The 26982-nt window shown below is 46.9% G+C and overlaps 1 protein-coding gene across 1 annotated transcript in view; it reads right to left on the bottom strand.

The window, feature by feature from the left end:
• XYLT1 (xylosyltransferase 1) overlaps positions 1–26982 on the bottom strand; it is a 309894-nt gene that overhangs the window by 24232 nt on the left and 258680 nt on the right. Inside the window, exons 6-9 of the mRNA XM_060648611.3 lie at positions 23041–23121; positions 8336–8552; positions 5164–5340; positions 282–544 (exon numbers count right to left, since the gene is read on the bottom strand). Of these exons, the coding sequence (XP_060504594.2) occupies positions 282–544; positions 5164–5340; positions 8336–8552; positions 23041–23121 (738 nt within the window). The remainder of the gene's footprint in view (positions 1–281; positions 545–5163; positions 5341–8335; positions 8553–23040; positions 23122–26982) is intronic.

Here is a 26982-nt window from a genome sequence, read left to right on the forward strand (position 1 = left end):
TACACGTACTTAGCATAAACATGAGCGCGCTGCAAGGGAATAAGTAGGTAAACAGTAGACTTGGTATTATGAAAAAGCGGAAGAGTGACCGTGGCTTAGAGTGGAAGAGTGCCGGCCCTTCGGACGGTTCAGATGCTTTTCAGGCCCTAGGAGACTGGGAGAGGTGAGATACGCGGCTACAGCCCCCAGAGAGGTGCAGGTCCCCACGCAGCGCCCCCTTTTGGTGCTGTGCTGCCCGTCCCTCCTACACCCGGGAGGATTCTCCCCACCCATGGGCTCACCGGCAGCTGTTCTCCCCCTCCACGTGCAGCGACGACTCAGCCCGTCGGAGGCCCAGGCGGGCAAAGGAGTGATACAAGGTGAGTGCCACGTCGCTCAGGCTGTGGGTGCCATCTGGCTCATCATACACGTTCTCCCAGTAGGAGCGGAGGCCCGGGGTGCCCGCGGGGTAGTTCCCGTACAGGTAATAGTCCAGCTGCCCGATGATTTCCTGATTCACCACGGCTTCGAATTTTCGGGCAAAGAAGGTGGGCCTGGCTGTCTGCTGTGCTCATGGGATAAAAAAAGCAGTGTCAGGGAGTGGGATGGGGGAGGGAGTGGGGGTTTGGGGAGCAGGGCTCAGCAAGCCACCCTGTCTGGATCCACATCCCAGCTCTGACACTTTCTAACCTCTCTGTCCTCAGTTTCCCTATCCGTAAAGTGGAGATCCTCAGAAGTGTGTTAGGACTGAATGAGTTAATATTTGGAGAGCATTTAAAGCAATGATGGGCACAGAGTAAGCATCATTTAAATGTCTGTTAAATAAATGACGTCCTAGATGTTTATAGCTGAGATGGATCTCAGGAATCATTTAGCTGAAGGTCTGGGGCAAATATAGCCTACAGATATATTTTAGTCGTCCAGCAGAGTGTTTTAAAATTGAATTAGTTGGCAATATTTAAAAAGTACAAGAGTTCACAGAAACAACTTTTAGCTTTCCTTTAAACAGAAATACATCTGGCAACATCCAGGCCCCTGTTCCTACATGGGAATGACTGCTTAAAGCTGGAGAGCAAGGGGGCGCCTGGGGGGCCCAGTCAGTTAAGTGTCCGACTCTTGATTTCGGCTCAGGTCATGATCCCAGGGTCTTGGGATCGAGCCCCGCATCAGGCTGCACTGAGCGTGGAGCCTGCTTGGGATTCTCTCTCTCCCTCTGCCCCCTCTTCCCTGTGTGCCCACTCTAAAATAAAAAATAAAAAGGCTGAAAAGCAGCTGTCCCTTTAGATGGGCATATCCTCTTCAGCTCGCTATAGTCTCCACTACTCACTACTGCCTCCTGGGCACTGCAGCTGATTTACAGACTCACAAGGAACTCCGAGAGGTACTGATCAGAACAATCTGTGGGAGTGAGACTTAGGAATCTACATTCTTAACAGGTTTTTGGGGTGATACTTTTATAAGACTCCAGGGTAAGGTAAATGGTGCCTGACTGGGCTAAATACCACAGTCAATTGAACATTTTTTAAAAAATTCAGATTCTGGGGTCCATCCCCAGGCCTACAGACTCAACATCTCTGGAGATGAGGTTTAGGAATCTGGAGGCCAAGAAGCTTCCCAGGTGACCATGGTGCAGTATTAAAGGACCACGTATGTAAACCAAGTTTTCAAGGAAACTGAGGTCCAGAGAGGGAAAGAGACTTATCTAAGGCCATACAGCAAGGCCAAGATGAAGATCCAGGGTTGAGGATAAAGAAGGAAAATTCTGAGCCCGCTGTGACCTACTGGGTCTTATACTAATATCTGGGCAGGGATCAACAAAGGGCCATAGTAACTATTTCCAGCTTTGCAACTACTCAACTCTTCTGTCATAGTGTGAAAGCAGCCACATAGTAAATGCAGCTGTGGTCAACGGGTGTGGCTGTTTTCCAAAAAAACTTTATTTACAAAAGCAAGCAGTGTGCTGGATTTAGCTCAGGGGGTGTAGTTTGGTGACCCCCATCTAGGACTGTGGAAACAAAACCCAGCCCTCCCTTGAGGAGCTAATGGTCTAGTGTTATTACTGACCTTAAGCTGGGTCTAACACTGTTTTCACTGCAGTGGGTTAATAGCACCAATGACCATAAAAAACACCGAGCACATACTATATACACCGAATGCTGCGTTATATCACCACCTCGAATCCGCAACTCTGCAAAGCAGGGATTATGAGTTTCATTTGACACAGAAGGAAACTGAGCTCATATACAAACTCACACGGCTGCAGGACTCTCAAGCCCAAGCTCTTTCCACTATGCCATCCTAGGACTGGGCTGCTGGGTAAGCTGGAAGCTCCCGAAAACAAACATCCTTGGTATTATCCTGAAGATCCCCTCGCTTCTCGGCTTCATGAACCCTGTGGCGGTTCACGGACAGTATTTAATAGTATTCTCACTCTCCCTGGGGGCGTGGGGGGGGAAGTTCAGTTCAGTTACCTTACAGTAGTCCTGAAAGGAGACCACTTGGGGTCAAATCCTTACACTGCTACTTCCTAACTATGTCTTTGGGCAAATCACCCAGGGCTTTAGCTTTCTCATCCTTAAAATGGGTATAATAAAATACATACTAAGCACAGAGTCTGGCACACGGTGTTAGCTATTATTATGTGACTATTATCACTACTCCCCGAAGCTTGCTACGAGGGGCTTCTAGACCTTCATGTTCTCGAGGCAGAGAATGGACTCAGAGGCCGGCAGCCTCCCTCGTCTGCTTGTGATTCTTTATTCACAGCTGTATCTTCTAAAAGGGCACGTTTCTATATTTATCACTCTTCTTTGAACAAGAACTCTAAGTTCCTTACAGGCAGCAGTTTCTTAGACTCTAGATGTTGGGGGATATTCTTGATCTCTGTTTACTGTGAGAGGAATAGCTGTGAGCACGTGCAAGGTCTCTGTGTTAGCTCGTCTTTACCAGAGACCACGATGTTCCTGGGAGGCTGGGGCTGGAACGCAGATGCCGCCACCAGGGGCAGCGCTCCCACCAACTGCCGTGGCCATTTGCTCTAAATGATGAAGGTCCTTGGCATTGAGGCAAATAGTTGGTCCTCTACAAAAGGGGGAATCTTTTTTTTTTTTTTCCTTTTGAATAGGTCAGCTATTTCCCCTGCAACCTTCTTTCTGCTCAGTGGATCCTTTCTCCATGGACAAAGGAGTTAAATGTCACCCAAGTTCATACCTAAATTAACATGGGTTTGAAGAGGTCCCTGGGTAGCTCTTAATCTGCCACCAAAAACAGGCCTAAAAGAATACTTATTGCAGCAACCGCTTACAGAGGTGAAAAATGTTAGGTGGGCACCTTGAGGAAATCCAAATAATGAGACGGAACCCTTTGTGTGTTCTGCACCCGTGTGGACACAAAACCAGGGTGGCAGTGGGGTTTGATGGAAAAGGCCCAGGTCTGCAGCTGGAGGCATCCAGGAGGGACCTCCAGCCCTGCCACTCCACTCTGTGTCCACGGACAATGAAGTTAGCCCCTCTGTGCCTCAGTTTCCCCACGTGCACAATGGGGATGCTGCCTACCCCAGTGAAGCCAAGGCCCACAGAGGTCCTGGCACAGTGCCTGGTATGGGACAGATTCCTACTCCTGTGCTTCTCAAGCATAAATAGCCTCCTCCTCTACCTGGGAATCTTATTTATGTGCAGATTCTGCCCCAGGCCAGCTGGAGCAGTGGAGATTGCAGCCTTCTAACAGCTCCCTGGTGATGCTTAGGCCAGCTCCCTGGACCACACGCTGAGGAGCCTGCTAAGAGACTAGAAGCTCCACTCGGGTGGGGGGGGCCGTGTCCTCCCATGGATGGTTCTATTATGTGTCAGAGTGAGTCTGTGGAGGCGCCTCAGCTCGGGTTACCCACCTGCACTCCCTCTGTGTTAGTGGTTGGGGAAGAAGCACACCATATCCATGTGGTGGCTCTGGTGACCTCAGAGTGATGTGTTTAACCACTCTGTAGCATTCTGCTCACCCTCTCAGCAGCAGGTGCCAGGGCATGGTGAGGGGGGTGAGGCGGGAGCGGGATGGGCACTCACACAGGACGGAAGGAGGCTGCCATCCAAAAGAGGTCTGGGCGCCAAGCATCCTTGGGGCTCATGGAAGCCGATGGAGCATTTATGACCCCCTGCCTCTGCTCCCCCCAGAACCGTAAGTCGCTTGGCTGTGCCGAGACACTGTGACGGCAGTAACGTTTCTACCTCTTCTGACTTCTTCGGGTTCAGAGAGCGTGGTGTTTTGCAAACCTGACTGCTCATCAGGATTCTCCAGAGTGTAACACATCAAAATAAAAATTCCTGGACCTCAACAGAGATTAGAAATTCTCAAGTGGGGGTGAGTTTGCCCCCAGAGGACATTTGGCGATGTCTGAAGACATTTTTGGTTTTCCTAACTGGAGTGTGTGGCTAGATCTAGCGGCTGGAACCCAAGGATGCAGACTCATACCCAACAACGCACAGGACAGCGCCCCACAACAGAGAACTATCCAGCTACCATGTTCGGAGGGCTGAGGTTGAGAAACTCTGCCCTGGGTACACTCAACTTGGAACCCAGAAATGTATTTTTACTGAATATTTCAGGGGATTCTAACTGAAAAGCAGTAGAGAGAAATGGATTTGGAAACATACATAGCCCTATGGGACCTCGAGTTTTTTTTACCTTTCTATGCCTCAGTTTCTCTATCTCTAAAATAGATTACTGATAATATTATCTTGGGATGCTTGGGTGGCTCAGTCAGTCAAGCGTCTGACTTCAGCTCAGGTCATGATCTTGCTGGTCATGGGTTTGAGTCCGCTGTCGGGCCAGAGCCTGGGGGACTGCTTCGGATTCTGGGTCTCCCTCTGTCTCTCTCTCTGCCCCTCCCCTCCCCCCTCAAAAATAACCAAACATTAAAAATTTTTTTAAAAAAGCCAATAATACACTATGTGTCACACAAGGTTGATGTGGGGTTCATGAGTCAATACAGGCCAAGTGGCTAAAACTGTTGTGGCCTGGGGGGTAAGTGATCAAAACCCGGTGGCCACAGTTGATGTTGTCACTGTTACTACGGACACCCAGGTCTGGAAACCGCAAGATGAGAAGACTCGCAGGCCCGGCCTCAGAGGCCTGTGGACGTGTGCCAGGAGGGCGTGGGCCAGGGGCTGGCAGGGGCCCCGGTGGGCTCACCTGGAAACGGTGGAAATCCTGCGGCTTGAAGTCGTTGGGGGAGCAGCCGCACCAGTCCACGATGTGCTTGTACTGGCACTTACAGCCCAGCTTGCGGTTCCAGTTGGTGATGCGCAGGTTGTTGTCCACCATGGTGTCGCAGTGGGGGCTGTTCTCCAGGACGGTGTGGAAGAAGGACTGCGGGGAGACAGGGACCAGCCTGAGACCTCCTCCAGCCTCCCTCGAGTGGGCTGAGGTGGTGGTGGTGGTGGGGCCTCCCTTCCTCCAGGACCACCTGACTGCGCAGGGACTCCCCTCTCCTGGACACTCATTGGGTCTCTCTGCAAATGGGGTCAGCTGCCAGCTTGGTCCAATTCAGGCTACACAGGATGTTTTGTCCAAGTGGCTTCATTCTGTTTGCAAGTCTAACGCTCTGAGTGTTTCTATAAACTGTCTTTCCCCAGCAGTCTACAATCTGATTGCAAGACGTTTCCTATTGTTCACGACATCTCTGTCTGCCCGGCAGAGAGGAAAAGTCCCTCAGGTTATGTCAACTCATGGGTACCAGAGGAAACGTGGTGACAATTTTCCAGAAAACCTTGGGCCAAAAGGCCTCCTGCTTTGCAAATAGTCAGATCTGAAACCAAGGGGATTTCTGTCTGAGATATCTAGAGAACAAGGACTGATGCTCCAGAATTTCACCCCTTGGTAAAAGAAGCCAGATTCAGGGATGTTTCAGTCCCAGGCCCCCCTCCTCCTGCCTCAGCCACACGGGTGTGGCTACAACACAGGGAGGGGTGGGGCAGGGCTGCTCGCTGTCCATGGTGCTGAAACAGGCTCCATTAGTTTCTTGTAATCCAATAACTCTTGGCCAACCTCTCCTAGGAATCTGAGAAGGAAGCAATACTGAGAGTGAAGAAAGAGACCAGAGAGAGGAGAGAGAGGAGAGAGAGGAGGGGGGAGGAGGGACAGGGAGGGAGGGGTGGAGGGAGAGAGGGAGAGAGACAGACAGACAGACAGACAGGCAGACTTCTGTTTGGACACTGTTTTATAACAACCCCAGATACCAGGCAGATACATTCTCCCTGCTCTCTGCTCCCTAGGGGGAAGATGTTGGGGTACACATGTCTGCCTCTAATAAATTTATAGCTCAGCCTTTAGATTTACTCTAAACTGTTTTCCTAGAGGTGGTCTGGGAGAAGGGAGGGCAAGGTATGGATCCTGGAGTGTTAAGTGCCTGTGTGTGCTGGGGCGGGGTTGAGATAGAGCCAGCATCATGAACGGCATCTTGATTAAAACAGCCAGAGCCTCCAAACAGTCCCTTCTCAAGCGGGGGATGGGCAAAATGAGGCTCCACCCACGAACTCCAGCTGCCCTGTGCTGCTAAATGACATATGCCCATGAACCTGGATTTTAAGCTTAAATTGTCTACAAGCCCACAGAGGCACATATTCTCCATCAAACAGTGGGGAGAAGTTCCCAATTACCAATTACCCTATGTCCTTTCATAATGATACAGAAATTCCCTGAAGATAATGGATGAGGAGGTTATCGACATTGAGAGAAAAGGTGATTTTCGCTGAAAAAGGATTAAAAGCTGATTACCTAATGTGTGTGCAGAATAGTAAAACCTGGCCCAGTGATGACAAGCCCATCATCCCTCTGGAGTGACGTGGGCAGTCAACCCTATCAGCTTGGCACTGCTCCAGATGTTGGTGAGGGATGTGGAAACCATCAAATGAGATACGTTGTCTTGTCTGACCTAGACACACAGCCTGAGCCTGAGGCACAGCCAGGAAGAAATGGTAGACCACTCACGAGAGGTGTCATGGGCTCAACAGAAGGGCAACCAGCTCTGGAGTTTCCTGAAGTCAGAAATTAGGAGGAAAGGGAACTGGAGGCCAGAGAGCTGAATCGAGAACCCCCCAGTCAGGTCTGATAAGAAGGCTGCTGGCAACATTCAGAACTGTGTCCACCCCCCCCCCCCCATTTTCAGATGGAGCTGGCACTGTTTCAGAACAGGCTGCAATTGTACACAACCAGGCTTCTGAAATGGACTGCATGTTTGCATCTCCTCCAAAATCCATAGGTTGAAATCCTAGCCCCACAATGTGATGGTGTTAGGAGGTAGGGGCCTTTGGGAGGTGATTAGGCCAGGAGGGTGGAGCCCTCATGAATGGTATTAGTGCCCTGATAAAAGGGACCCCAGAGAGCTCCCATGCCCCTTCTGGGATTGAGCACAATGAAAACTGTCAGTATGTAATCTGCAACCCAGAAAAGGGCCCTTGCTAGAACCTGACCATTCTGACACCCCAATCTCAGACTTCCAGCCTCCAGAACCGTGACAAGTACATTTTTGTCGTTTAAAAGCCACCTAGTCTATTGTATTTTGTTATAGCAGTCTGAACTAAGACACCTTCCCCTCACTGAGGTCTGAAAAGTGGTGACAGGCTCCCTGGAGCTTCCAGAAGCTGTCAGGAAATGTTGAGTCCCAACGGCTGTCAATGCAGGGGCTAGTACAGGTCCAGCAGAAGCCCTGGCTCTTTGTCTTTGAGATCACTGGAATTTCTATTGTGACCGATGAGGCCAACACTAATGTCTATCATGATATGATTAAAAAAAAAAAAAAACCCTCAATATTGAAAAAGGGATTCTTCATGTTGAAAAAGTGGTTATTACATGATTGATGACTGTAGAGGATCTCTCAAAAGTTGATGTGGGTGTGTCCTGAAAGAGCCGGCATATACAGTTGTGAGGGTTACACACTGCACAACCCTAGTGGGACACCATCAACACTGTCCGTCTGAGAGGTTTCAATTTTTTTTTTTTAAGTTTTCTGGAAAATGGCAGTGAAGGGTCTTGTTCTATCAAAATCAGTATATTGTGATGATTTTACGACCAATGGGAGCCAAGTGTCTTAAGGAAGAGCTGCCTTTTCTACTTTGCACAAATATGCTGTGTGGACTGCTAGTGGCCGTGTTGTATGCCTGTCTATTCCATACCAGAGGCCGGCTATGACAGCAAGGACCCTGGTGGCGGATGCAGTTCTCCAACTTCTTCTGGATGTTTGCAGGACTATGTATTGGACCCAGCATTGCTTTGCAAAACCTTCGGCAAAAATTCAGCATCTGCTTTGTTCCAAAGGCTAGAGCTGGCTCTTACCTTGCTGAGGAACTTTTCCCTAGACACTCACCTCAGCAGGAAGCAGGGTATAGGAGTAAAATTGCTTCATTTTGGTCACCAGATCATCTGTGGAGAACGTCACATACTCCACAAACTTCCGGTTCAGCAAGAACCAATCCGAGCCTCCATCCACAGCAATGCCCTCTGGGATTCGCCGGTCCCCTAGGCGCCACATGTGGGCGTCACACTCCAGGAAGAGTCGGTCCAGACCCTGTTTTCGGATGAACCTGTGAAAGCCAAAGTAGCCCTTAGCCCAGAGGTGCACAGAATCCAAATGAAATAGCACAGTCATGTCAATAAAAGCATGTATTGACACTTACTGTGTGCCAAGTATTTTTTTTAATGTTTATTTATTTGAGAGAGAGGGAGAGAACAAGTGGGGCAAGAGGCAGAGAGAGAGAGAGGGGGAGAGAGAGAATCTCAAGCAGGCTCCACGCTGTCAGTACAGAGCCGATGTGGGGCTCAAACTCATGAACTGTGAGATCACGAACTGAGCTGAAACTAAGAGTCGGACGCTTAACTGACCGAGCTACCCAGGCACTGCTACTGTGTGCCAAGTACTGAGCCAGGGGCTCTGTGTGTAGTTTGCCACTTGATCTACACAAGTGAGACAGGTCCCTATGTCCCCATGAGGTAAGCACTGTCAATATTCCCATTTTATGGGTGAGGATGCTGAAGCTTAGAAGGTTTAGGGGGCTTGCCCACTACAAGTAGATGGCAACAATCATCTGTTATATCCACTTCTTCCCTACGGAACTTTTGAAATCGCCTTTTTGTGCCATGAATGCCTTAGCACTTTGGTGAATACAGCCTATGGATGCTCATCTTGGAATAATGCTCTTAAAGGTATACCTTAAATATGTAGTATTAAAAATATTATAAAATCCCAGTTATGATGTAATTCATATGGTTTTAGATTCACACAAGAAAGACAGGATTACAAAATATTTTTCAAAACACCAAATTTGTGTGTGTTTCTTTTGTAACACATGAGATAGCAAGCTCTTATGGCAGGTCTAACAACTGTTGTAATTTTGCAGAAGAGGGGAGCATAAATGATACTTAGAGGTATACGCATCAATCACAGTGATATGAAAACATGTGATTCCTTACAGTTACCGCGAATACTGTTGTGGTTTGTTACCTCCATTTAGCTGGATTTCAATTAGAGTTCAGTGAAAATAAAGATCACTTTCTTCCCAGCCAAAGTTGTGGGCCCCTAGAATTCTATCGGAGAACCCCAGATTAAGAACTCCTGCTCTGGAGTGTATACATATTTGGGATTTGCAAGGTGGGCAGAGCAGAATTGGCACTTCCTGTTTTGTAGATGCAGAAACCAAAGATCAAAGAGCTAGCGAAACGGATGTGTTGGGAAGGTGGGCCAAACTAGAACCAAGCCTTCTGACGTGAACCCTCAGTTCCTTTGCAGTAGGAGACCCACACCTGCTGTGTGCCAGGCACTGTGCTGACCTGGTGCGGGGAAGGGAGAGGGAAGGATGTTGCTGTTCCTCAGGGTGCTGTCTCACTAGGACCTATAATCTCCTAACTATAGTCTCCTAACCCAGGGGCTTTGCTGCTTCTCCAGCTCATACAACATAAAATCAACCATTTTAAAGCACGTAATTCAATGGCATTAATACATTGACCATGCTGTGCAACTGTCACCCACATAGTCTCAAAATATTTAAGCACTCCCAAAGGACATCCTATACCTATAAGTAGTCACTCCATGTCTGCCTTCCTTCTCACCCCTAGCAACTACAATCTGCTTTCTGTATCTATGGATTTACCAACTCTGGACATTTCATACAGATTCACACATACAATATGTGGCCTCTTTGGGTCTGGCTTTCTCTACCAACAATAATGTTTCCAAGGCTTCATCCTGTGTTTCTGTCTACCCAGCATCCACTCCTCATTCTTCTGAGAACCACACCTTGATTTTACTTTGGACAGCCACCTATCTTTAACTCTCACTTAACTTGGGTTTGCACCCCACACCCAGAACCAAGCAGTGGCGACACGACCCAGCCTGGTCAGTCAGAGTATTCCATCTGCCTGGCTGCCATAACTGATTCAGGGATGGGTGAGTAACTCAAGCTAACTCTGAGATTGGGCCCCGGATTTTTGCTGGATCTGCTGGGAAGGAGGGCTCTTCAACGGCATTTTCAGCTGAGAGAACGTAAGCCTAGAGCAGCTGGCAGCCATCCTGTCACCATGAGTACAAAGGCTGTTTGACAGTGGAGGTAACACAGAAAACAGAGAGAGGAAGGGAAAGAGAGAGGGGGAGAGGGGGAGGGAGGGAGGGAAAGAGAGAGGGAGGGACAGTCTTGATGACTATGCTTGAGACCCTGGATCCCACTGTGCCTGACTCACCCGGACTCCTCAGTAACGTGCTTAGGGCATTTTGAAATGGGATTCTGCCATTTGCCATTGAAAAAGTCCTATACATTCCTGAACAACTTAAACTTTTATCACTACCATGATGGATGTGAATCATCTCAGTCCCTAGAGAAAGCAGATAGCCATGGACGTGGCACATATATACCCCTCTTCCACTATGCCAGTCTGCACCTCCATCATGTGTCTTAGAGGCCTTTGAACCTGCATGTCTTCAGATTAGAGTTACCAGTCCCCCACCAGGTAGATGCTATTATCATTAGAACTGACTCTGGATTCCTCCTTTCTGCTTTCCTCACAGTTCCTAGGACAGTGCAAGGCAGTGACTCGGGAAAGATCTACCGTGATGCCCAGACTTCAGGGTATAAAAGCTGCAGATAGTTCCATTGTGCTGGACGTGCTGAATTCTACAAAGAATCCCTCCCAGTGTGTCCTCCCAAATCCACTAGCATCCACTGGAAGGAAGTGTGTGGAACCTCACTAATAAATCCATATCCCCAGTACTTTCCTCCTGCTTAAGGAGAGAACCTGCCCATAGATACTGGTCACTCACTGAGCATCATGATCAGTAATTCAGCATTCAGTAATCCACTGAATTCTTAGCAAAACTGATGACTGTATTAAAAATGTTGATGACTTCATTTTTTAATATAATTTATTGCCAAGTTAGCTAACATACCATGTGTGCAATGTGCTCTTGGCCTAGGGTGTAGATTCGCATGATGCATCGTTTACATACAACACCCAGTGCTTGTCCCAACCAGTGCCCTCCTCAATGCCCGTCACCCATTTCCCCCTCCCCTGCCACCATCAACCCTCAGTTTGTCCTCTGTATTTAAGAGTCTCTTATGGTTTGCCTCTGTCTCTGTTTGAAAGTATTTTTTCCCCTTCTCTTCCCCGTCTTCTGTTAAGTTTCTCAAATTCCACATATGAGCAAAAACATTATGATATCTGTCTTCTCTGACTTCACTTAGCATAATACCCTCCAGTTCCATCCATGTTGTTGCAAATGGCAAGATTTAATTGTTTCTCATTGCTGAGTAGTACTCCATTGTATATATAAACCACATCTTCTTTATGTTGCTGACTTATTCTGCTGAAATGTGCTTTCCATCTACATGGTGGTGCAGCTCTACCAGTAACGAGTTGAGTGACTTTGGAAAGTGATGACCCTGAGTCTTAGTTTCCCTTTTGGTAACATGACTTTGGAAAGTGATGACCAAAGTTGGGCTAGGTCTGGATTGTAATATTAAATGCCTACAGGAGTCAGACGGATAATGGAAGCATCTGAGGCAGGCTGGGTAGAAGACCACAGGGTTGGTGGAGTCAGCAAAGTAGAGAAGGCAGTTTTTGAAAAGCACTCAAATTCATTTAAAAAAAAAAAAGGTGCTCTGATTAAATAAAACATATCCCTAGCCTTGAAGCCAGCACATGGGCCATCAGTCATATGGGTTAGGTAATCGTAAGGTACTTCCCAGCTGTGACATTCTCTAAGTCACTCTGTTATATCCAGGAAGAGGGGGTGGGGCAGGCATTCCAGACAGATACATGGGATCCCAGAGAAGGCTGACAAATTTTCCACAGACACACAGAGGATACAAGCCAACCAGAAGACCCAGGTATCCCTCCCAGGTATCCTTCCTAACACGTTTCCAAGTGCAAATCCACGCTGTCAGCAAAGCCACGTTCTCTCTGGGAGTCACTCGAAGGTTTTCCAATATACTTACCGTATCACTCCACTGACACAAAACTCGGCTCTAACTGGGTCCATTAAAGGAAGCGCCTGAGTTTAGGAAAATAAAATCCTACCTCAGCTCTGTCTGGTGCTAATTATATAATAATATTAAATTGCAGACACTTAACCCTGCTTAAACCTTTGAATTTTAGGTAACTTCCACGAGAACTTATGTGGTAGCCAAGACTAACTCACCCAGAGAAAGAAAGAAACAAAGTTCAGGTGTTGAGGACATGCAAAAGTTTTCTTTCCATAGGCCAGCCTTTTAATTTTGTGTTCCATTATGTGGGAGAATAGCATCGTCTTGCAATTTTAATGTGATGTCCCAGACCATAATATCCAAATACAATATTTATGCAGTAATCTCCAAAATGAAATATTCATGGGGTGGGAGATTGGTTGCTATATTTACTTGCATTTGAAAACTGATAAGCTGCAAATGCATGCTTTGGTTAATTATGAGTAAATAGAGACAAACAATCCCCCCAGGTCTCAGTTCCTGGGTTAAGAGGGGCATCTGGACTGGGATAAAGCAGCAGAGGCCCAGAGTCTGGGTATTTAGCAGGGGAAAGGAATCAACTGCTTGGACAGTGATTTGCATTCTGTTTTCTACCCTATGCATTTGCCATCTCTTAAAAAAGGGAATGGCTGGAAATCAAGGTAAGTAGGCAAATACCTGGGTGTGCCTTTTCATAAATGTTGGTTCAGCAGTCAAGGGTGTGTGATTCTCTACCTGAGGGATGGAGACTAGATTTATTTAAGCACTGGGCCAAACACACAGAAGATGACCAAAAACACTCTCTTATATTTAGTTTCATTTCCAGATGATTTGATTATGTGAGGGCAACCGAGTCAACAGGTGGAATTCAGAGCAGACAAAAAAAGGATCTGGGTACTAATGATGACTCTATCTTTGCAGATGGGGAGATATGGGGTTGGCTTGACTCTCTGGAATGCCAGTTTCCTCATCTGGAAGATGAGTTCCATGACACCTGTGCTGACACCCTCCTGAATCAGCTGTGAAAGGCTGACAAATGAGGTTTACAAAGGTCCTTGCTAAGTATTCAGTAAGCACTATTCATTCCAGCAATGGATTGAGCCAGTCATTACACAGTGAACCATTCTTACATAGCAATTATACCCTCCCAGAATCCCTCACATCTGTGACCACCATTTCATGCTTTATTTTTCTCCATAGAACTTAAAAATTTGTACCACTGTATACAAGGTATTTATTTAGCTTACTGTCTCCTTACTAGATGTAAGTCCCAAGAAGGCAGAGAGTTTTTTGCCTGTTTTTGTTCAAAGCTGTATCCTTAGTACCTAGACTAGTACCTATCATACAGTTGGTGCTCAATAAGTATTTATTGAGCCAATGAATAAAGGGAGGAGTAAAAGCCATGAAATTGTTCAATAAGGAAGTAGCAGACCTTAACCAGGTATCTGATTCTTCTAACAAACATTTGAGACACAAAGGAACTCAATCCAAGAAGGTTAAGGGCGTTCCCCAAAGTCACACAGCTAACAGTCCTGGACTCGAATCCAGGTCTGGATGAATCCATGCAAGCTCTTAACTGCTCTGTCCTGATTGCCAGGGTCCTTGTAAAAGGATCCAAAGGGAGGATCTGAGAATTTTCACTACCTCAAAAAGACCCGGTGCTGAAATGAGAAAACTGACAGAAAAGGGTTCATCGTTGGTCTTGGAAGAGCTCCCTGCCAGACGTCACAAAGACTTCTGTCTTCAGAACAGACTACCTGAGGGCAAACATGGAATCAATTGCATTTGTTTTTACCTCCCAGGATTTCAGGGAGGGGTGGTTTGCCTTCCAGGGACTTTCTCTACTGGCACAATATGGAACAAAGTCATAACTAAATGGATTCTACTGAGATGTCATAGGGACCAAGTTCTACTCAGCTGAGCATCAAAGGAAATTGGATGGAAGGGGACAGGGGTCCTCATTCTCATCTGTGTGTGAAAAGGTCAGTTAAGAAACCTTCTGTAGCCTTTGAACATGATCTCAGAAAAGGCAGACAATGAAGGTCTCTTAATTCAGTTAATTCCCTGGCTACAGTCTTGGCATATTCATTGAGTGTGGAATTATTCCAGAACTGTCTCGTCCTATAATGAGTTTGAAAAGGAAGAACTCTGCTCCTCAGATTTTACAGCGTGTCTGAGTAAGAAGGAATCTTAGCAATCAGTTAATATAATTAATTCTATAGATTGAAAAAAAAACCCAACACACTGAGAGGATGTATGATTCAAAGACATCCAAAGTCACATAGCCTAGGAAAAAAATCTCCCCTTCTTCTCTTTTCCTGTCCAGTGATCTGTCACTGAATCCAGATTACTCCTTTAGCCTAAATACAACCTAAGCATTTTAGTTAAAAAATAAAGTCATGGAACAAAGCACGAAAGCCCACAGTGTATGAACTCAGCCAGCTATGTGAATGTGCTGACACGTAACAGCTGTATAATGCAGGGGCCAAGCTTTGGACTACACAATTCACGTGCTGGGTAGGCCACCAACCTTGGACGACCTGAACACGTAACTTCACATGGAAAATGGTGATGATAATAACGCTTCAGAGGGCTAGTGCAAAAGTTTAAATGAGATTATACATAGAAACGGCTTAGGGTAGTGCTCAACACACTGTAAGTGCTCCATAAATATTCACCAAGATGCTTAATATTTTTCCTTCATCAAGCTACAAATTTAAATTTTCTATCTCTCCTCTTCTCTCTCCTGTGATTTGGTAGACAGGAATGGGCAGGGCACCTCCAGAACTAATTACACACCTCTATGTCCAGAAAAGCAATGATATTTCAGCACCAAGGACAGAAGCCCAGAGCCCCACACAAACCGTGAACTTCATCTCCTGTGATTATTTTAATAAGCAATGCCCATGGTTGTGGTAGTGGAGGTGACAAGGGTCATGGGCACCTTTCTAATTCTGTCCGAGCAGTATGAATACATCATCTTTTCATGCTACCAGTCAGCGAGGATTCAGCTCATTGGGACCTAGTCTGGCAGCTCCACAGGGACCCTACTGGCTGTTTCTTTCAGGCCCAGGCTGGATTGTCCCCTTTCCTGACCTAGGCTGGGGTCAACTGTTATGCCTCTACTCTGAAGTACCTGGAAGAACAGGGGGCTTGGAGCATTCACTCGTTCAGCAGCTCCAGACAGCATCTTCACTACCCCAGGTCTGTGTGCTGAGAATCTGGTTGTGAACAAGATGGACATCATCCCTACCCTTCTCCATCTTCCAGGGAGAGACATAAAAAATAGAATAACATCTACCATTTATTGAGCACCTGCTACTTTCCAGATCCCATTCCTCACACTAAATCCATATTCTCTCATTTAGTCTTTACTACAACCCTATGAAGGTTCATTTTACAAATGAAGGAACAGAGACACGGAGAGGCTAAGTAATTTCCCCAGAGCCATACAGCTGGTTAGTGCCAAGGGTGCGATTCTAACCTTAGCCGTCAGGCTCTGGATCCCACACTTTTAGCCACTGAGCTATAATCCTGCTCTTAATAACTAAGTAAGTAGACACAAAGAGCCACAAAACACGTTAATATGTAATTAGATGTTTGTAATAAGTGCTATATAGAAAAACTCAAGGGCGCAGTGGCAGAAAATAAAGAGACAGAGACGTCATTAGTGAAGATTGTTGGGGAAGGGCTTCACTGACGAGGTGGCATTGAAGCTTCACGTCAAGGATGAGGAGGAATCAGTCATCTGAAGATCTGGAGGCAAGAACTTTACTGGGGACCAAAACAGCATGTGCAAGAACTCAAATGAATGGAAAGAAGTCAAGGTGGCTGGAGTGAGAGCCTTGCTGACACATCTGAGCAGGTCAACTGCGAGAGAGGCAGACCCTACCTGATTGGTGGGGGGAATGCATCATCTACCTGGATATGGCAGGAAGCCCCACAGTGAACATGCTGAGGGAATCAGCGTGATACAGAGGCTAGGACTACAGACCCTGGGGCCAGATTTCCTGGGTTCTAGTCAGCCTTCCCACTTATAATCTGTGTGTTTAACTTAGCTAGCCTCTGGGCTCCCATCTGAAAACTGAGCCTGATAGGACTGCATTTCCATCATGGGGTAGTTTTGAGACTTGCAAGAAATAACCTCACTAAGGCATTTAGGACAGTCCCTGGCACACAGGAAACCCTTCACATGTGACTGTTACTACTGCCTTGTGCGAAGAAAGTGGACTTGTGTTTGATATCCAAGGGTGGGAGAAAAAAGAAGACTGAGAAGAGATGCCAAGTCAGGGGCCCAAATCCTGGGACCCAGAATCCCCTGACTTGGTAGCCATATGGTCTTCATGGTGCTTGGTGCCCAATCAGCTTCTACTTCCAAGAGGCTAAAGGTCCACTGAAGGCTAAGTGGTTTTCCACAATTTTTCACACATTTTAAAAAACAGTGTTTACAGCCTTTTGTTCTGTTTATAAATGTAATGCACGTCCTTCATGGAAAACTTAGAACAGAAAGAGAAAGCAAAGAAAAAAAAAAAATCAAAGTCCACCTCTCAGAGATGACACCCTGAACATACTTTTGTCCTAGTCTTTTGTCTAACTTCGATGTATATTGTTTTGGAAAAAGAAAAGTTCCCAAGTTGACCTCAAAACGCATGTGGGGGCCAAGAAAGGAGATGCATACACAGCTTTGTGTGGGTGCTGGTGCAACGCAAAGCTTTATTTTGACATGCCTGCTATAATTGGATTAAATACAGTGAACATGCAAACAGTGATAAATGCACTGGTTGGGTTTAAGAAAAGCAAAGGGGAAATGCAATCTGCTTTCCCCATTGGAAATGAGATATTAATTATCTCCTCACATCAATCATGGTGCTATAAGACAGCTGGGGAGAGAGCCCATCTCTTGATAAGCAAGTTGGCACCAAAGGGCCTCCTGAGCACAGATTTGCTTGGAGGAGGTTCCTGGCCAGGCTCTCAATGGATTTGCCAACTATTGGCTAAACAGTTGCCTGTTTATACATCAAGGGAGGTGTGGGTCTGAAGATGAGTTCAATGTCAGAGAGAAAGGGCTGCTGAAGCTGCTTGGCTGTCATTCTGGTGCCCAGTCGGGGGGAGTGCTGTTTAGAGCAGGTGGGGTCCAGACCTGACAGCTGGAAGAAACTTGCTGATGTCACTTCCAACCTCAGGGCTGGGACCCCTCCTGGTTTCCTACTGGTCTAGCCTTCTTACCCGTCAAATGCTAGTTTCCATAAGAATTGGAGGAGTGCTTGCAAAATGTTAATCATATGTATGCCATTTTCAAGATTCTTCTCCATCATCACTGTCACTAAGTTGACACGCCCAACTAATTGTTCCAAGAGTTTATCCCTATATTCTCCCATTGAATTCTTCTAACAACTCTGACACACAGGTGCTTGATGTCACTCAGCCAAGGTCATACACCTAGAATCCAGAGTGTGGATTCCTACCTGCTGTGCCAAGTGCTTTATGTATAGCACTTACAGGAAAGCTCCCTTAATAATTTTCTCTAAATCAACCTTGAATAGCTTCAACGGTGTTTTTGTTTTTTTTTAAACTGAGTCTTATTCTCAGCATAACTTCTATGAAACCATGGGGCAGACGGCTAATTCTATCAATTGTTGTTGATACACTTGCGATCAGTACCTAGCTTTCCCAGCACTCCTGTCTGTGAAGTACCTGAATCCACCTCTCACGCTACGGGTGGATGGGGAACACACTTTGGGAGACGCCGACTCTAGAAAGGAGGGGAAGAACCTGATCTTTTCCTCACCTGATCATTTCAACAATACTTCTGCTTAAAGTTAGCAGGATTCTGCTCTTTCAGTTGTACGCCCCAAAGGCAAAACTGCAGGTCCTGTCAGATGTGGTCATGAATCACGGCGTGATAAAATCAGGCCTTAAAAGCCAGACCGAGCCATGTTCCAGTCCCAACTCTGTGGTCTGCTCGCTGTGGAACCTTAAGCAAGTAAAATCAACTCTGTAAGCCTCAGCTGTACTCATCTCGAAGATCTCACTTGCCAAGTGAGGTGGGAATGAGACAACACACCAGAAAGTGCGTGGTTCAGGGCCTTCCCAGGGTCAGGGAGGACACTCCGTCCTCCACAATGCCCATCTCCCTATTCACATTTTATAAAGATGAGGAAACAGAGGCTTGGAGAGTCAAAGCCATCTGTTGAAGTCCTATGGCCATCACATGAGCAAGCCAGCATTTCAACACAGGTGCCAGGCCTCCAATGTTCATGTACCTGCCCCTGTACCACAATGTGTCCCTGGGCTCAGCATGGGGGCCTGTGGACCTTGGATCAGCAAGAGAGCTCAGATGGACTGAGGCAGACAAAGTGTCAGAGGAAACCCTATTCTGGCTGGTGGAAAGGATCTTCCCTTTCTAGCCCCTATCAGACCACCCCCCCCCCCACCGCCGGCCCCCCGCAACAATCAGGTTGCAGACATTTGGTAAACTTCTCCAATGCTCCCTGAACAGAAGCCAGGAGTTCCAGGGTAACTGCAAGGACCTATTTAGTCTGCAAGGACATATTTAGTCCCTCAGTGAGCTTTAGGACACCTGCTTCTGCTCACCCTACAGAGGCTAACTGGGAAAACAGTAACTGTGCTGCATGCCTTTCGTTGCATCGACTTTATTTTTGGAGGAAAGCAAGGAGAAATGGTGAACACAACACTCCCCTTCATTTAATTACAGGAACAGTGAGGACCAATTTGGCAGCTATTAAAATATTAGTTTGCCTTTATGCCATCCCTGTGGAGCAGGAGCTGGGAATCCACACTGGCTGCCAAGGGCTGAAGATGGGGACAGAAGGTCAACACTGCTATTAGGAGCCACGTGGAACTAAATACCGAGGCACCCTGTGGCCTATTTTGTATCTTACTGCTTGTTTTTGGTCCCTCCACATCGTTTGATCTTTTAAACTCTTTGCCTTTGTCACAATGTCTTTTATAAGGGCTGGTCCAGGAGCAGAGAGCATCAGAAGGAGACGTGCCTTCGGAGACCATCTTATTCATCCACTTTTCTTTTTTCAAAGGGAGAAAGTGAAGCCCAGAGAAGCAGAGTCGCTGCCTGAAAGCCACCCAGCATCCTGGAGGATGCTGGAGGAAAGCAGGCCCAGAATACAGACAGGCTGCATCATACAAGGGTTATGAGCTTGGGCTCTGGGGACACAGGCACCTGGGCCGGAGTCCTAGCACTGCTGTAACTATGTAGGCTTCACCAAATTACTTCACCTGAGTCTCAGTTTCCCCGTCTCTAAAACGAAGCTACTAAGTCACCATTGGAGCCAGAAAATCCAACAACACAAAGGAAAATAGAACTAAACAAGGGAGTCAAAAAGTACACACTTCCAGGTGTGAAATAAATACATGCTGGGGGGAGGTGATGTATAGCCAATAATACTGTATTGTGTATTTGGAAGTTGCTCAGAGAGTAAATCTTAGATGTTCTCATCAACAAGAAAAAAAATGTAACCATGTGGGGTGACAGATGTCAACTAGACTTAGTATGATCATTTTGCAATATATACAAATAACGAATCATTAGGTCATACACCTGAAACTAACATAATGTTATATGTCAATTACATCTCAATTAAAAAAATAAAAAGATCCCCCTCAGTGAACTACTTGGCTATTTAATGTGTTTATTTTACTTTAACCCGCTCCAGGAATAGTAAATAATTAAATGCCCCCCCCCCCAATAAAAAGGAAAAGAAAAGAACGGAGTCTAGGTGTGATTAAAGCATTTGAACTGCTTGATTTAGCCATATCTGAAGTCAGAGATCAAGGTTTTCCTTCCATTAACTTCCTTTACCCACTTAGTCTAGTTTAAGCTGGGTTTCTGTCATCTGCCACCAAGGGTCCTTTATAACACATCACCCGTGCAGGGTCTGAAGCCTAGCCATGCCCAGCTCTGTGCGATGGGGAGGGGACAAGAGAAGACGCACAGTGGCTAGGGTTACTCATCAGCAGGTGAGGCCCCAGCTGACAGAGAGGAGAGGGTGGCAGGTAATGGCTCATTTTACTATGAAATTAATACTGCATTACTGCCCTTCATTCATTCAAGTAAGAGAAAACCAGCCAAGGGCTCATTCCTGGGTAGTGGAATGTGGGAGCTTTTCTGTTCGGAGATCCTTGGGTTTTAGTTTTAGCAGGAAGTGCCAACAACATCTTAGCCGGAAACTTTATGTTGTTCTGTGCCATGTGGGTATTACCTGTCAGCTACTGACGCACATCCACCAGACAGGTATTCACACACCCAGCGGGGTAACTCTGGCCCAAACACCATCTGTTTATTTCTCCCACCACAATATTTTCATCCTACACTTATCATAGCCATGACATCACCATCATCACCACCACCATCACATAGGGCATCTACTATATGGTGGATGCTTTATATGCAGCATCTCATTTAATCCTCTCAACCCCAAGAGTGTAGGTCTATTGTTATTTCCACTATAAAGGTAAGGGAACAGGCTCAGAGAGGTTAAGACACCTGTCCAATGCAACATAGCTAGGACATGGCAGAGCAGGACTCTGATCCAGGAAGTACAACCTCAAGGCCCACGCTTTTAACCTCTGTGCTACATACCCAGTCCCAAGCACTGGGCCTAGAAATAGCGGACAGAGAATAAATACCAACTAGGAAGGAATAATAATACCAGGGTGGATAATAATTCAGACACAAGTCTATCAAATTACAATGGGCTCCTTTCTGATGAAACAACTTTGCACAAAACACATATTACAAGGTTACCTGGAGGTAACCTAAGGGCCTAGACACTAACACCTGGGCCAGTTTTGATAACTAACACCTGAATGGAATCTTGTTCAGCTCTACCTTGCTCCCATGGGCTTTGGGGTCAGAGAACTGGGTTCAAATTCTAACACTTACCAGTTGTGTAACCTTGGGAAAATCATTTAGACTCCCCAAAACCCCTTTTGTCTCCTGACAAATGGGGATAATGATTCTTATTTTGCATTGAGGGGCCCTAAGAATGAAATTGGATCCCACAGGGAAAAGGTCAGTGGAGCAAGGGCACTTATTAGGAACACATCACACAGTGGCTGTAATTCTTGATCTACCCAGGCCTCTCTCCCTTTAGCGGTGGGAACATGCTCACGCTAATCTGTAAATCATGCTGATTTACAGAGCATCCTCAAGTCTGGGGGCTCCTTCTAAATGTAAAAAATGCAGGCTGTCAGTAGGATGGGAACAAGCTATAAACAGCTGGATGAAATCAGAGTTAGAATTTAGGCAATGACACAACAAAGGATTCTAGGGTTACATCTGGAGAGCTCAGGAGATGGAGCTCAAGGCTACCTTCTGGTCCCCGCCCCCCCCGCCGTAGGTAACTCGGTAAACTGAGTTACAGAGCCAGCCAGAGGGCAGGTCAGTCAGCAGTTGCACAGAATGCCTGAAGCAGACTACAAACTGAAATGCCAGTGGGGGCCAGGTAGGGAAGGGGCACAGGAGAGGACAGGAGAACACAGGCTTTGTCTATGACCCAGGTGATAGCCTCCAAGGAGAAACCTGAGGCCCAGAGTCAGTGGACCTTTGGATCTTTTAAGATGAGCTGGATGTGCCTGGGAAACATTGCTATTTTTAAATGGGGCTATTCATTTTCAAATGGAGCACTTGAACTAAAACAAAACAAAACAAAACCAACACAAGAGCCAAACCAAAGAAAACACATTAACGAGCTAAAATTATCCCATGTGCTGCCAGGTTATGGTCTGAGTTCAAAGCTAGAAAAAGCTGCCAGCATGTCAGTGATCTGGGCTGGTTTTTTTTTAATGGTGTTTGCCATCAGGACGGTGAGGCCTATCATGTGATCTCCCCTAAAGGGGGCGCTTGAGACTGAATCCCTCGTAGCTGATCTCTGGCCACAGAGATATTGACTCTGCTGAAAGTGGGACTGCAGCATGCTATTTGTGGATCCAGATTGGGCTTCTTGGTGCCTTGAATCCCCGCCAATGTCTTGGGCAGCAAGAGTGAGGCACTGGTGAGGGCAAAGGGTGGGAATCAGGATATATGAGCTCAACTCCATGCTGGAATGAGACTCTTTTTCACCAGGAAGTAAGTTCCATGAGAATGAGGATTTTGTCTTGTTCAGCTCTAGAAGGGTGCCTGGCACATGCTTGGCACTGGGTGAGTGTTTGCTGAATGGCTGACCCAATGAATGATCTGGGGCCATCACTTAAATTATGGGGCTCAGTCATCCCACCAATAAAGTGGGAATGAACAATGGCTGCCCTACTTACCTCAAAGTGTTGCCATAATGAGATAATGGACCCAGGAAAGTGCTCAGTGTGTGTGTGTGGGGGGGGGGTGCGTAAAGGGCTATTACGAGAAGAGATGTATTTACTATTATCCCTGTCCTTGGCTGACGGGAAAGACCGCTGCAGACCCGACATGGAAGGGGCAGGGGCCCACCCGAGCCATGCCTTCCTCCTGTCCTCTACTTTCCTCTAGGCTAGCCTCAAAGGAAGCCCCAAAGTGATCACTCAGATTTTCATTTCCATTTTGCACATGGGTAGGGGGAGGATGTGCTACCTTGCATTGTCCCGGCCGTGTGACTTCAGGAAATTCATATCTCGGTATCGGGAGAGAAATGCCACCAGCTGGTCATTCGTCCTGTGGAAACAAACCAAGAGGAAGGTCAGGGTCCTCCAGAGACCATGGACACTTTCTGAGTCTTGGCTTCCTTCGTGGTCACAGAAATAAGGTCCATACAGGCTAATAAAGCATCTTCTTTCATGGGTCACCACCCTAGGCTTACCACACTACATTAAAAGGGGATATTGGCGTGTTTGTATCCTACCTATCCTATAGCCTGTACACTCTTTGAGTATAAGCATACTACCTTAGCTGTTCTGGAATCTCCAGTGCTCAGCACTGGGCGTGGCAAACAGTAAGTCATTAGTGTGTAGCTCAATGCGATACACAGCAATCTCAGGGTCTTTGCACGTGCTGTCCTTGGGAAATTCTGCCTTGTATCTTTCCAGGTCTGGCTTGCTGTTATCATCCAGGTCTCCTTTCAAATGTAACCTCTTCAGAGACGCCTTTTCTGGCCACCCAACCTAATGTGGCATCAGCCTCCCCCACCCCCATCTTTATCATATCCCTTTATTTCCATTACTATTTTATTGTCACCTGCAAATGTTAAACTTGTTTATGTTATGATGTAAGCTCCATCAGGACAGAACCTAGTGGGACTTGCTCCTCACTAGCACATGGTAGGAGCTACATTAATGGTTGCTGGATGAATGAATACTAAGTCCTTGAATAACCAGTGGGCTACCAATTGAGAGAGCTTTAAAAAATATGAACTGCGATCGAAACAGATGACGTCGTTCCCAGTATTGTTATCCCAAATTTATCGCCATCAATCTCGGTGCAGGCAGTGTAGTCACAGCTAATCAGCTTGTGCATACAGCTGTGACAGTATTTTAAAAGGCAGTCACACGGGTCTCCATCTGCCAGAAATGCAGTCGCCTCTTCTGCTGAATAAACCCAAACAGGTAAATGGTGCTGAAGTGACAGCTCCTTTATCATCTGCTCTGCTCAGGAATTTTTACTTAGAAGGAAAGGGTTAACCATTGTTTCAAAGTGGGAGACGAGATGGAGGCGGTGGAAAGGAAGGACACTCGTGGAACCGAAAGGAGGCTCTCAGAACTTTGGGGGGCAGGTAGGTGCCTTAGAAAGCAATGCCTGGGCTCTAGAAGCAGAAAGGTCTAGAGGCAGATCCCAGCTCCACTCCTGACCCAAGGGTGAGTGATTTAACATCTGGGTGGTAGGCTTCTCTGAACCCCCCTGACTGCCCAGCAGACAGTAGGCTCTCAGTACATATATAACGAATGGAAAGCTGGGAATATTTAAAGGGCATATAGTAGGTGCGCAATAAATGCAAAGTGCTTTGCTCCTTCCACCTGCCACCATCTGGTCTAAGCAGCCCCCACGCCTCACTCCTCTTCATTTCCCTGCAACTCCCTGCAGCCGCACCACTGCAAGCCCCTATTCTGTGATTGGATGACGCATGCTGACCAACTCATAATTCCAGTGGAGGGGGCACAAAGCAGTCAAGGGACGCTGCAGTGAAAACGAGCCCTGCTGGTGTCCCATCGTATTACTGAAATGAACACCAATACAGAGGCGGCCATTCTGGCGGTAGCAGAGAGACCCCCGTCCGCACTGAGGTAAATCCGATAGGAACACGCAAGCCAAGCCCTGCTGAGGCACACAGAGGGAAATTCCAGGGACGCAGCCAAATGGCTAACCCCACGCATCTGCAAAACGGTGCATCTGGTGTGTGGACAATCCTGCCCACATGCTCCAAGGTAAAGCCCACGTGTGCCTCATACCAAGTTACAGACAGCCATGGGCAAAGGGCCTCCCGAAGTTGCGGGGAGAGGTGGGAACAAGATCAGCCCATAAAAAAAAAAATGAAAGCAAGCTCTCTTTCCAAACCCTAAAGAGGCCCATTCCATCTCCGTGTCTCAGCAGTTCCTGTTTACCAACCCCCTTGCCACTCTGGGACAGTTCATTATCGTAGTCCTGATGAATACGGGGACAAGTTAACCTCTGAATGGGTCCCTGGCAGCAGGAATAATAAATAGGGCCTCTCAGCGGCCTCAGAGGGAGGATTGAAGGGGCCGGGCCAGGGCTCCTGGGCCCCCGTGCGAGAAGCCTCAGGCCTCCCAGGGTCAGTGGCTGCAGCTCCATTTGGCAACCCCAGAAAGCGCCTTTCAGGGCCCTGAGCTGGGGCCATTTTCACATTTACCGCTTCACCGAGTCCCCATCTGACGGGGATGAATAGGCATTTAACGAATTTACTTAGCGATGCTTCCACATGAAATCGTCTCAAAAGATGACATCTTGGGGGAGGGAGGGCGGCTGGGGAGGGGGCTGCGGATTCCAGGCCCAGAGCCCGGGGAGGGAGAATGCGGGGGTGGGGTGGGGGGGGGGGTAAGGCTGCCTTTCAAAGCAAAGTGCTGTGTGCCTGGCTTGGCTGGACTGGCGGGGTCGAGGGGACCCCTAACTCCCCCTCCCTGGGCTCCCTCCACCGGCCCCCTCACTCCCCCTCTCTCTCAGAGTAAAAAGCTTGCTCTGCACACTGAAACCAGTCTCCCAGCCCTTCTTCAAGGGGACACGCAATTCGGCTGGGGCCCAACTTTTCCTATCACTGCTTTCCAACGCCTGTCTGTAATTGCCTACATAATATTTAGTTCTCCTCAGATAATTAACAGCTTGCGATCTGTTGACATTTTACCCAGTTCCAGCCTCTCTCTCTCTCCCTCATTCCCCACCACATACGTTTCTCACTCTTCCTCTTCTGGTGGAGTCATGTGCCAAGTGGCTCCCACCACTCATCACTTGTGCCTGTCCCTACCTTTTGTGAAAACCATTAGGAGACATGTTTCTTCGTCCACAGCCACTCCTCTGTGACCGTGACTCTGGGCCCCTCACTGGCAGCCTTCGTGGCCACTGGGATGTCTTTGTGGAAATACGTAAATAAGTAAATGTTAAAATAAGTGATTTATTTTAATAAATAAGTCATTTATTTCAATTAATAAATTGGCTATAATATAAACAAACTTATTGGAACCATGTGAAAATCTCTGTTAAAATGAGGGAATAAGTAAATGATAGATAAGCTCCAAACATTACAAAAATTTAAAAAAAGGGGCTGCCTGGGTGGCTCAGTTGGGTAAGTGTCTGACTTCGGCTCGGGTCATGATCTCATGGCTCATGAGTTCGAGCCTTGGGTCGGGCTCTGTGCTGACAGCTCAAAGCTTGGAGCCTGCTTTGGATTCTGTGTCTCCCTCTCTCTCTGCCCCTCCCCTGCTCACGCTCTGTCTCTCTCTCTCAAATGTAAACATTAAATTTTTTTTTCAAATAAGCTCTAAACCACGACCATTTATGAAATTGTCCACCATGCCCCAGACCCTGGAGCAGATGTTTGCCACATTTTACTGCATTTAATATTCACAAAGACTCTATAAGATGCTAGTTTCATTCCCAATTTGCAGATGGGCAACTGAGACTCAAAAATTGCCGCTTAGTGAAGCACAGCGTCAGGATTAGAATCTGAATTCAGATGTCAGAGAGTGTCATGCCCTTTGCTACTAGACTGTTTGCATAAATGAATGAGTGAATGAATGAATGAAGGAATGAACAAATGAGTAAATGAATGAATGAATGAATAAATGAATGAACGAGTCAACGAGTGAATGAATGAGTGAACAAACGAACAAGTGAATGAATGAGTTCCATGCCAGGTGTAGGTGCTCAAATGCCCCCCTATTCAGAGCCTGGTCTTTGGATGAACGGCCTCCGTCCACTGTTACTAGAAATGCAGTAACTCAGGCTCCACCTCGGACCTACTGAGTCAAATTCTGCATTCTAACAGGATTCCCAGGGGATGCGTGTGCCCTTTAAAGTTTAAGAAGGGCTGCTTTAAGTGAAGCATGAATATGGTAGTTAATTCTCTTCCTC

This window comes from Panthera onca, chromosome E3 (genome assembly GCF_046562875.1).
Source record: "Panthera onca isolate mPanOnc1 chromosome E3, mPanOnc1 haplotype 2, whole genome shotgun sequence".
In the NCBI taxonomy this organism is placed as follows: Eukaryota; Metazoa; Chordata; class Mammalia; order Carnivora; family Felidae; genus Panthera; species Panthera onca.